General features: G+C 40.9%; 1 protein-coding gene across 3 annotated transcripts in view; it reads left to right on the top strand.

The window, feature by feature from the left end:
• LOC120461923 (rho GTPase-activating protein 26) overlaps positions 1–12885 on the top strand; it is a 147941-nt gene that overhangs the window by 94181 nt on the left and 40875 nt on the right. For all 3 annotated transcript variants that reach the window (XM_039650251.2, XM_039650252.2, XM_039650250.2), the window contains exons 17-18: positions 1052–1157; positions 6208–6367. In XM_039650251.2, the coding sequence (XP_039506185.2) occupies positions 1052–1157; positions 6208–6367 (266 nt within the window). The remainder of the gene's footprint in view (positions 1–1051; positions 1158–6207; positions 6368–12885) is intronic.

The raw sequence follows: 12885 nt of genomic DNA, 5'->3' as shown, positions 1-12885 counted from the left end.
AATTTGATTGTTTAAGATGTTAAAAAGTGATATTGGTAGAAATTGATTAGTGTGTGACACTAAAATAAATTATATTCTATTGGATGAATGAGTACATGAGTTTGAATACCTGAATCATATCATGGAGCCTTTTTAAATTCACTGACACTATTAAATTTGGCTGTGCCCAACCATAGTAAATAAGTTGAATCAACCTTAATGAATTAAGTTGACCCAACGTAAGTACATTAAATTAGAATAACATAATTGCATAATGCTGAAAAAAAGCAAGTTAATCATGTGTAAATCCTTTCCATGATTTTTTTTAATGTTCATTCAAAGAGTTATTCTAAAAGGGTAACTTTTATATTACATCAGAAGAACATATCACATAACGATACAATATAAATGATCAAAAATGAAAGAAAAGGAGGGGGAAAGAACAAAATAATCATAGATGTACGGTATTAAAATGTACAAGTTCTAATAATAGCTTTTTTATTCTATTTTATCAATAAATTAAGCAGGCATTGTTTGTTCGAATCCAGGTTGCTGCATTTTTTTGTTGTTTTTTAAAGCAATGAATGTGAGGCTACAGAAATCAAATAATCCAGAATATATTTTTCTCCCTTGTTATGTCATCTATATACTCTTGTTACTGGGGATTATTAGGATATCAAGGCAGCTGGGTAGATTACTCTAATATTTCAGTGACCTTTAAGAGCCGCGTCTGGTGGCTTATCCTTGCCCTTAAACACTGCTGCAGCCGTCACATGCACTAGGTGGCACAGTTTCTGTGCTTTTACATCCAAACAGACACACACACACACACACACAAGCATTAATATCATTTTAATTGGAATAATGCGTCTGCGTTGGAAGCAACAGATGCAAATTTTCAGCCCTGAAATCTGTCAGTGAATGTTAAAGTATACATTAAGACTTGCATGGCTGAAGTGTAGTTAAATACAACAGTACGACGCCAACAGTTCATGCGTAACAAAAGGAAATGTGCTTGTTTTCCTTTGCAAACCCCTCACTCTCTCGCTTCCTCTTTTCTCGGTCTTCCTAGAACTTGACAATCCCGAGGCGAGGGTGGCCGAGATCCACTCCATAGTGCACCGTCTCCCGGAGAAGAACCGCCAGATGTTGGAGCTTCTCATGAAACACTTGGCCAAGTGAGTTTTGGGGCTGAAAATTTCCCTTTTTATACGGCATTACAAATCCAACAGAGCCAAAGACCTTAGAGGATTGCCGTTGTAAAAAGCTCAGGCATGCTGATGGCAATAAAGGCCTCAACTTCCCCTTTGTGTTTGTCCTGCTGAAAAGAGCAGCTTGTTTTCCTCCACCTGTCCTTTCGTCAGTCTCCTTCCCTCCTGTGCCCGGCTCCGTTTTCTTTTGTGCGAGTCTAATTTGACACCCTGATTGCTGAGCTCTGCAGAGCCCTTTCTCACTAATGCTGTCAGGTTTGGGAGTTTTACAGAAAACTTCTAAGCGAAATTCCTTTTTTGAAAGATCAGATTCATAATCCGTAAGAATTTTGGGATGCAGAATTTGAGTATACCCTATTTATTTATTTGCATAGGCTTTATAGCTGGTCCTCGTCGATTGGAAATTATCTTGTCATGTGGAATTTTTATAAATATCTTCACCTCAGAATACCAGTGAACACAATAGTCAGTGTGCATAGGATTCATTTGGATTTTTATTTTTTATTTTTTTACCTTGGGTTCAGTTTTTACATCATTTACAGACTGTTGAGTTTGCTCATCAAATTCACACACACACACACATACATACTCAGTTTCGCTATCTTTGTGGGGACTCTCCATGCGTAATGGTTTTTAAACTGTATATTCTATCCTCTTACACTAACACAACCCCTAAACCTACCCATCACACACAACTTTCTGAATTTTTACATTTTCAAATAATATTTATTAATACATTCTCCTCCTCGGGACCGCTGGCTGATCTCCACAATGTAGGTGATCTTTGGTTTTACTATTTTACTTGTGGGTACATTTGGTACAAATGAATAAACCTTTGCACGCACACACACACATACAAGACCATTGACTTCACACAGTTTGTCTTGGCTTTTACCCAATATTTCTTTAACCCTATAAAGCCTTTTTTAATATGCAAATGTCCAAGTCCTCTAAATTATTAATTGACCAGCTTAGGTTTACTTGATTATCTATACACCACCATTAAAAAAAAATCTTTAAAATGACAGTATCAAAAATAGTTTTTGAGGAAAGCTTGTTCATATCTCAAAATGACAGAGCTTTGATAATAAAACTAAGCATTTAAATATCATCTTACTAAGACATATTATTGAGATATATTGCTTATATGCATTATATAAAAGTAGTCTACTATACTGTTCTAAAGATTAATTGATTTACATTACAAGCTGTAAGAATTGCATCATACTTTTTGGCCATAAATATCAGCAACTGCGCCAAATTGCATTTTTAATTCTCATTTTGTCCCACTGAATAAAACTGAGGTGTTATGTGATGTGTTTTTTTTTTCCTTTGTGTTTTGTCACAGTTCAGGCCTTGTCCACACGGACACGGGTATTTTAATTACCGGAGTTCCCTTTTCATAGTCACTCCGAGTTACATCAGATGACGAGAATGGGGTTTCGCTTAGAAAGCCCATCATCTTCGAGTATTATAAAACTAGCCAATGGCGATGAACTGCCATGCTTCACCGACCTTGCTCTACAAGCGACGAAGGTGACCACACGCTCCCTGAGTCAGGTGATGTACACATGTGGTCGGACATCTCTCGCTTAACCTGGTTGATGTGCGCGAGGCTGAGTGAACCAGTTTCCTCAACTTCCCCAAATCCCAGGCTGGCCTCTTCGGCGGTGCGTTCGAGGTCTTTGCCCAACAGTTCTTGGGCGCTTAGAAGTCTAAGTCAGACTTAGTTTGTCTGACCTCGCGGCCATCTGCTGCCAACCAGCCGCCGGCTCAGACGCCTCCGCCCGCTTGCGGTCGAATGCGCCCTCCTGCGACTTCCGTCCCCCCCTGCCCAGCCCCAGCAGCACCGGGCCGTGCCGTGGAGGTGGTCGCAGGGAGGCGCCCCTGCCCGTACTAGCCCCGCTGAACGCCAGGCTATGCGGTGCTCCCGTTACGGCAGCTCAGATGTGGGTTGCAGTTTTTTCAGGGAGTGGTTGCAGGGCCACTCCTTTCCCCGGTGGAGGGCTGGGGGAGAATCTTTTCTCCAAAGATCTGCATCCCATTTCTGAGCCCCCAGAGACAGATGACAGTGTGCGACGCCCCCAGGCCTCGCCGCTCTCTTCCCTCTCTGTCCCAGAGGGCGCAGATGACAGTGTGTGCCATCTTCGGATCCCACCACTCTCGTCCCCCCTCTGTCGCCAGACCCCTGGCAGAGCAGACCCCCGTGGAACACTGGTCCTTCCCTGGTCTCCTCTGTCAGGATGTGGAACATGAGCGCGCCCCCGCACCGGGTTGCTATGCCACCCACACCTGGGGTGGTCACTCCGCTTCGCTGCCCCTCCGAGGGGACGTATGTGGTTCGCATGACCCTGCAAGTTCAGTTTTTGGGAAGCTTGTTTAGAGCCCATCATGAGAGCGGAGGTTGCCACCCTACTGGCGAAGGGTGCAATCAAGACTGTCCCTCCAGCCGAGATGAAGTCAGGGTTTTACAGCCCATACTTCATTGCCCCCAAGAAAATCGGTGGGTTACGGCCAATCCTGGACCTGTGCGTCCTGAACTGCTCGCTTCAGACTTCTGTTCAAGATGCTCACGGCCGAACACATTTTCGAATGTGTTCAGCCCCAGGATTGGTTTGCAGCAATAGACTTGAAGGCCGCCTGCTTCCATGTCTCCATTTTACCTCGACACAGACCTTTCCTCGGTTTGCTTTCGAGGGGCAGGCGGTTCTCCCATTCAGGTTGGCTCTGTCTCCTCGCATCTTCACTAAGATTATCAAGGCAGCCCTTGTTCCCCTACGCAAACACGGGGTTCGCATCCTGAATTATCTCGACGACTGGATAATATTAGCTCACTCTCAAGATAGACCTAGTGCTTCGGCATCTATCCCGTCTGGGCCTTCGGGTCAACTGGGAGAAGAGCAAACTCTGCCCTGTGCAGAGGATCCCTTTTCTCGTTGTGGAGATCGGCTCGGTCGCCATTTCCGCGCAGCTTACGAGCGAGCACGCACACTCACTGCTGACTTGTCTTCGACAGTTCGAGGGCAAGAGCCCGGTCCCACTGAAATTATTCAGAGGCTCCTGGGGCATATGGCATCTGCAGCCGCGGCAAAGCCACTCGGATTGCTTCATATGAGACCGCTTCAGCTGTGGCTTCGCGATCAAGTCCCATTGTGGCACGCTCCGAGTTCCAGTCCTCCACACTCCGACCTGACGTCAGACCTTCACTCCACGGACTGGATACGTGTGATATTCTCCTCAGGTGAGCCTTGCTCTCTGAAGCCCTGAGTTCCTCCAGCACTGTTGACGCTGGCGCCAGTGTCTATTGCCTGCATGTCGGCTAGGTGCCTCCGTGTGCATGGTTTCTCCTCTGAGCAACCCCCACATGTGTGTTTCCCCTGTAAGCCTCCTTGAGCATCTCTCTTTCCTTCAGCAAGCCACCTTGCCCCTCCTGGTGTTGAAAGTTTCCACCCCAGGGGCTGGTTACTCCAGTGTTCCTCCATATGAATCCCCCCCATTGGACCATATGTGTATTCCTAAGTCCTCCCTATGGGTAGGCATGCTGCGGCATATTTCCTCTGATATACTGTATGCTCCCAGTGTACCTTGGTATTCCTACGTTAAGTAGGACTCCTTCGGCCATGCCAAATTCAAGACAGGGGGATCAGACTTTCGCAGGGCAATGGAAGACAGCTGTGAAGGTGGCGTGATTATACGAGGACCCAGTTCTCGCCATCCGACGTAACTCGGAGTGACTACAAACGGGAACGTCTCGGTTATGTATGTAACCCTCGTTCCCTGAGTAAGGAATGGACACGTTACGTCTCCCTGCCACTTCCGCTGTACCGCTGGGTAGACACCCGAGTTCAGTCTCGGATCCTCAGCAAAGGCATGACTGCCTTTGCGTCTGCATTCTCCTTAAATACCCAAGCGGTGGGGCAGAGATAGGCTATGCAAATTCAGCAGCCCCATGGCATTTAATCGCCATTGGCTCGTTTTATAATACTCGAAGATGATAGGCTTTCTAAGCAAAACCCCATTCTGCTCAGGGAATGAGGGTTACATACTTAACCGAGACGTTTGTCCTCCTGCGTTTATAACAGGAGAAAATCCACATGAAAATGCAAAAACACGCTATCACGTGCTGTCAAGAAAATGCCACACCAGCAGGCGGCCATATAACCCTAACTGAAAAGCCACGTTGGCCTAACAAAAAGTTCTTGCAGGTTTCGGTAGGCGGATAGCGGCACAGTGCGGGCGCACACTCTAACGTCGCAACCTGTTTTACTGTCTACACGACAACACTGTAACCGGCGTTTCTAAAAATCCTCACCCTGGATGGGGTTTTCAAAAATATCCGGTTTCAGTGTCCTGATACTGAGTTTCCGTGTGGACGAATGGCCGAACCGTGTAAAAAAAGTTACGGTTATAAAAATACCCGTGTCCGTGTGGACAAGGCTTCAGTTTTAACTTAATTACTCCCTGTTAGTTGCCTTGGTTTCTGATTGGCTTCACCTGTTTCTCATTTAGTTCTCTATATACACTCCCTGTGTGGTTTTGTTCCTAGTCGGTTCTTGACTTTGGGGCTGTTGATTCAACGTAAAACTTTTCTATGCATTTTGTCTGTTAGTTTACATGACAACAGCGTTTTGGGTGCCTGAAAACACTAACTTTTGAAAATGTGTTTTAGGATTTCAGTTATAGTAATTAAATTTATAACATAAATTTGATGTTTAGGAATGCATAATATATTACATCATAATATATTATTATATTAAGTTTCAAAAAGACCGCAACATTTACTCGTGCTGTTTTTTAGAATGAAAATGATCCCATTTTAAGAATAAAAGAGTACATTATGAGTAGAAAATTTGTTTTTATACTTTAATTGACATCATGAAAAAAAATTTGTAATCAATTTTTTTATTTTTATTTTATTGTTTAGTTAACGCGGCCCTATGTTTTTTTTTCCCTGTAAATAAAGATAATATAGAGAAAAGCACTACACTATAATAATGAGATGTTACTCTATCCACAGAGTGGCCAGTCACCACCAGCAGAATCTGATGACGGTCGCTAACCTAGGCGTAGTGTTCGGCCCTACACTTCTGAGGCCTCAGGAGGAGACCGTCGCAGCGATCATGGACATCAAGTTCCAGAATATTGTGGTAGAAATCCTGATCGAGAACCATGAACGGGTATGTTTTTTTTTTTATTCCCAGCTTATAATTTTGAGTTCCCAGAACATTCTGTAAACGTTAGTTTCTGGTTCCCAGAACAGATAGAACTAATGTTCTCTGTTGGTTAGCCAGGAAAGTTTTCTTCACGTAAATATAAAGTTCCCCTAACCAGACAATTTTGACTTTATAACACACAATTGCGAGTTTATATTTTGCAATCCTGACCTCTTTTGATTGAAGTTGTGAGTTATAAACTCGCAGCTGTAAGTTATAAAGTCCAATTCTAACGGTAAAAAAACTCAGGACTAAGAATTACAAATAAAAGTTTATATCTCACAATTCTGATTTTATAACACACAATTGCAACATCATATCACGATAATAAGTCAGAATTGCAAGATTATTCACAATTGTGAGGTAAAAAGATCGCAATTACCTTACCATTACCATTTTTTTATTCTGAGGCGGAAACAAGCTTCCATAATTATTTTACTTCAAATAGGATAACGTTACATAATATCTTACTTCTGAATTGAGCAGTTTATCTGAACATATTTCTTTTTCTTTTTAGGTCAGTAAACATAATTTTCTCTTCAAATCTCTCTGAAATCTCTATTTACTCTCGTATGCATGTGTATGGATGTTAATTAATAGTAATTATTCAATAAAGTCACTCGGCTTTCTGTGAAAGACAAATGGCTTAATATTTTTAGCAATGAAATTGTATTATCTGATCATTATAATGCGTTTACCTGATCTAATTTCCACTCTTTATCAAAAGCTGTATTCAACTAATTTCAGACATGTAATTCTGCAATATATAGTTTATGGTTATGAAAAATTAAACATATCAGCATTAGAATAATCTCTGTATTGGTCATTACACAAGTTTACATAGCAGGGAGGTTCTGAAGAGATGTATACCTATGTTCTGGGGGTAAAAAAAAAAAAAAAAACCTACAGAGAACGTTGGGAAGCCCCAAAAAAAAAAGCCCAAATGGGAACCACATGGGAATATTGGGTCAAAGTTCTGTGTTTACTGGGTTTCTTGTAAGATATGGATGCTAGCTGACTAGAATAGCCAGTCATATTCTATGAAACCTGTGTTAAGTTTCTTTCTTCTGAACCTTTAGTGATGATCTGCACAGCTAATGATTTAAATGGCTCATTAGATTGATTTTTATCAATTTGTCACCGTATTCACCCTAAAGGTGCTCACACCAAAGTGTGAAAGAAGGATTTACTAAAGGAGACAGCCCTTTTTAAGGGAAACACTCAGACCATGTTTGCTGTAACAGGTAACTTCAAAGCCAACAGGAGCTTAAGGGTAAATCAGCTTAGAGTAGTTACCATGGCGACATGCAAATCGGCTCATGGCTGATTCCTCAAGCTGACCCCACAGTCACATGACACAGAGCCACTCCCCCCTCCCTGAAGGGGTGAAGTAGCCTGGGTAAGTTTTAAGATCAAGGCTGTCACCACGTCCTGTGCACTTAACCTTACCAATGTCTCGTCCCCGTAAAGACATGGCATGTGCTTTATGTGACTCTGTGAATTATGTTAAAGGAGTAGTTCACTTTTAAAAAAAACTTTTGCTGATCATTTACTCACCCCCTCACACCCCAAGATGTCCATGTCTTTCTTTCTTCAGTCGAAAAGAAATTAAGGTTTTTGTTGAAAACACTCCAGGATTTTCTTCATATAATGGACTTCAATGGGAACTAAATGTTTCAAGGTCCAAATGAGAGTTTCAGTGCAGCTTCAAAGGGCTTTAAACGACACCAGACGATGAATAAGGGTCTTATCGAGGACTCTTCGTATTATGACTCGAAAAAAAAGATTTGTTCATTTTGATGAACGAGTTTGAACAGGAGAGTCACGAACGCTCATCACAGAACAGAGCAATGTGAGCATTTGTGCTTATAAAACTTAATTTTTTTTTATTTATTTTATTTTTTTATTTATTTATTTATTTATTTTATTTTCGAAATGAGCGATCGCTTCGCTTGATTATAGCCTTATTCATTGCCTGGTGTCATCTAAAGCCCTTTGAAGCTGCACTGAAACTTGGACCTTGAACCATTTGGTTCCCAGTGAAGTCCATTATATGGAGAAAATCCTGGAATGTTTTCATCAAAAACCAGACAGTTTCTGGTCTCATTGACTTCCATAGTATATATTTTTTCCTACTATGAAGTCAATGAGACCAGAAACGGTCTGGTTACTGATATTCATCTAAATATCAGAAAATCGTCTGAATGCATTGGAAAACGGTAAAACTCAACTGTTTAACTCTGGGGGAGTTGTAAAATGAGCGAATGCATACAAGGAAAAAGAACAGTTTGGGCATTCTGTAAAATGATTCATATGACTGTGGAACAACATAAGATTGAGTAAAAAGATGCCACAATATAATTTGTTTGGTGCTATTAACTATTAAAAATCCATTTAAATGAATGGATGACACAAAATGAATGAAGCTCACAAGTTCATGCAAAGAGTCTATTACGTGTTTGTAAATTAAACACTCAGGTTCATATTACAGTCAGTTTACTGTTTGTTTCCTGTGTGCATAACTGTGTAGATATGCTGACAGATATAGGGTAGGTAGTCTACAATGCTTGAAAGGATTCATTTTCATTTTAAAGGAGTAGTTCACTTTTAAAAAAAACTTCTGCTGATAATTTACTCACCCCATGTCATCCAAGATGTCCACGTCTTTCTTTCTTCAGTCGAAAAGAAATTAAGGTTACTGATATTCTTCTAAATATCAAAAAAATCACCTGAATACATTTGAAAACAGTAAAACCCAACTGTTTAACTCCAAAAAAAGTGGAGTATCCCTTTAATCAGTGTTTTTGTTCCAACTAGCCGCGGCATTGACACGAGCTTCTGTTTTAGAAACGGTTTCTATTTTTCTGTGACGTCGCGACAACACAAAGTATGATAATCGCAGAGACTGTTTGTGCTTTATTTAATGTTACAGTTTTTCTCAATCGATTTGACATATTTCTCCAAACTTGGGTCACTTTTCTCAAAACAGTAATCTGAACACTGTAATTTTCCTGAACAGGTTGTACATTTTACTTAATTTCATGCACATGTATCACACTGTGCACAAACTTCTCTAATGTTTCCACAGTAGCTCATACAGCCAACCAAACTTTAATACAACAGGAAAAAACAATTTTTAATTGGTTTTACAAAAATCACAGTCACACACATTTGTGCCCCATTTTCCCAAACACAACAAACAAAACTCTGTTATTTGTTAAATTACTGTGAAGATTAGGCAAATTAGTCCGGTGACGTAGGACTGCTTGCTACATCCTCTGAATTTAAGCTTAATAAAGCCTGAACCTCGTCGGCGGCCCATCGGTCATATTTTTTAAACTCCATTGTTGATTCGAATAGCAAACAACTGCAACTGACTTCTAAAACCACCGTGGAAAGTTCCTGAAGTACTACCTTGTGAGCAGGGACTTTCTGAGGGGGGAATTTTTAACCAGAACTTCGTTTAGACACTTGTTTCTGTGGTCGAAACACACCAAAGTACCACCCTAAAGTCCCTAGCTCCTGGGGAAAGTTCCGGCAGTGGAAAAACGGCTTAAGGGTGAGAAGTTTTGGAGAGGATAGAGCAAGGGTAATGTTGAGAGGGAGAGGAACAGTGGAAGAGGTAGAAAGAGATGAGGGGAAATGAATAGATGGTATAGGAAGAAGAATTGAGGATGTAGGAAGAGGGAGAAGAGATGGCCGAGTGGAAGGCAATGGTATTAGTAGAAGGAGTAAGAGAAGAACATATAAGACATGGACTGAGGAGAAGGGGAGAGCAAGGTGTAAGAAGAGGGAGGAAAGGTACAGTATAAGGATAGGATACAGACAGGTTTCAAATGAAATCAGAGCCACCCTAATTGACCATAATATAAATGATGGTTTTTCCTTGAGGGAAGCTGGACAGAGAGTTCAGCCCAATATAAACATTGTGCCACAGTCAATGTCCCTGGTCAACAAGGGCTCCAGTCCACTGGTGTTGTGGCACATAGAAAGGCTTCTAACTGTGAGTTCACACCCCCGCCGGCGAGAGCATCAAAGTGGCAAAATCAGGTCAACTTTATGGTAGTGAGCTATGATCTGAAAGTAGAAGTCCTCCGCTTGAAAGGATTCCAGAGAGCGCAGTCTAGTAAACTTTGGCTCTGACCACATTAGTTCCCAAGCAAAATGGAGGAGAGGTTGATCATGAGAATTTGATAAGATGTGCAACACTATTTACAATATAGGCAAAAGCAGGAATGCAATTGATTTGCTCAAAACACTGAGGCCATGTCCACACTAATACGTTTTCGTTTGAAAACGTATATTTTTCTCTCCGTTTTGGCCTTCCGTCCACACTGAGACGCCGTTTTAAGTCAACAAAAACGTATCGTTTGGAAAACGCTCTCCAAAGTGGATAAATTTGAAAACGCCGTTTTCGCGTTGTAGTGTGGACAGTGAAACCAGAGGTATTTCAAAACGATGACGTAAGTTTAGTCATGTGATCCATGTAGTACCAATAGATATTCATTTTAATCGGTATTGTGCCTGTTATGTGTTATTCATTTTTACACTATTGCTAAAATATGTTACTTTCTATGTTACTTAATATGTGCTATTCTTCATAGCACAGTACTGTGCTAACTCTAAACTCTACTCACATTTGCTGTCCTGCGGCAAAACAGGAGAGCAGTTCCCAGACAGCAAACTGACATTGAATCAACGTGGAAACGACGTCTCTCATGACATTGAAACAACGTTGATTTTGCTCATCGAATTAACGTTGAACCAACGTCAGACGCGGCATTCTTCAAAGCTAAATGAAAATCGAAAATTGGTTTGCTTTCATAACGTTGAAACAACGCGTTGATTTCAAGTTGATTTTCCGTTAGTTTTGAAAGAATGACGCGTCTGACGTTGGTTCAACGTTAATTCGATGAGCAAAACAATGTCAGATCAACGTTGTTTCTATGTCATATTTCCACGTTGATTCAATGTCAGTTTGCTATCTGGGTTGCGTTTTAGACCAAACATATGGTGACTGAATGCGACCTGGACGCATCCGTGATGGTGAGATATTTTCTAGCTAAAATTATCCTGTTATTGTGCGATGACATTATTATTTATTTTCCCGTCTGTATCATCTCAGTGAGCTTTTTGAAGTGTCACGCATGCGCAGTAAAGTGAATTTAGAAGTTTCTCATCCACACTGAAACCTCGGAAAACACCTGAAACCGCTAGTGTGGACGGAGAGCGTTTTTAAACGAAAACCCCGTTTTCAAATGTTTCCGGATTAATGTGGACGTAGCCTGATTTGACTAATTGCATTCAACCTGGACAGTTATTGTAATGTAGGCTGCACTCAAATGAATGTTAATTAAAGACCAAGGCAAGTAAATGTCTCCTATAAACTCTTGTTGAAATTAGACTAGCACTTAACCATGAACACAAAAGCCACATTACACACGTGGCTTTAAATTGGTTTATTTCGTTAGCAAACATAATTGACTTCTTTCCATCTATATTTTTTGTTCTTTTCACATTTAAAAGATTTCATGAGGTTAATTTATAACCTACTTGTGGTCAGTCTGCACAAATATGCGCCAATATGCTTGTTTGCTTTGCGGCCCCTTTAAATGACCCGCTCTGGCGAAATGAGTCGGAAGTCGCAACGTTCCATTTATAAGATATGTGCCGATTATGTGGAAAAACAATGAAATAACATATATTTTTTGCTAATTTCAAAGAACAGACATTTAAAAATAATCTCCCAAAGTTTCGTAGTCCAGATAATTGAGTAAAGGTATTTAAATGACTATTAAAGTTGTCAAAGCTTTACTAAATTCGCTGAAATAAACATTGCTTTTCTCAACTCCCCTCGTCACCTCTGAGCATTTCCCGGTTATCCCCTGAAACGTTGAACTCAAAGTGTTGAACTCACTGGAGGCTTCTAACCTAAGCTGTGTGAGTACATTTATCTGCAAGGGGAATACATTTAAGACTGTAACGATATGTGATATAAAACCGAAATCGCGACACTCAGATCCACGAACAAGTGTCGCGGTGTGAGAAGACAAAATCACCCCTCCAACTCCCAGAGTTATCATTCCCGTCCAATGCTACCACATCTTTAAATTACTATTAGTATTATTTGAACATTCGGGGCCTTCGTTAACAATCTAAAATACGTAGACCTACAGCACAAATCTAGTTGAGGATAAATTATTCAAAATTGGGCAGTTTCAGCGTTATGGACGTTAGGGCTGTCGCAGTTATGGAATTTCCCTTGCGGTAATGTTGAGCGCGATAGCAATAGCGCGATATGCGGTATTTATTTATTTATTTATTTAATTTACAAGTATTTGTTGCTATATAAATAAAGTTTATGATGTGGACAAAAACGAGGTCATTTAACCAATAACCAAAACTAAACAGCGTCTATATGCGCATTGAAGGCATGATTGAAAGGCTTTCACTCAGCGCACATATTGTTATGACAACGGACT

The sequence above is a fragment of the Pimephales promelas genome, chromosome 19 (assembly GCF_988280905.1).
Source record: "Pimephales promelas chromosome 19, fPimPro1.hap1.1, whole genome shotgun sequence".
NCBI lineage: Eukaryota > Metazoa > Chordata > Actinopteri > Cypriniformes > Leuciscidae > Pimephales > Pimephales promelas.
This window is presented reverse-complemented; position numbering and strand designations above follow the sequence as displayed.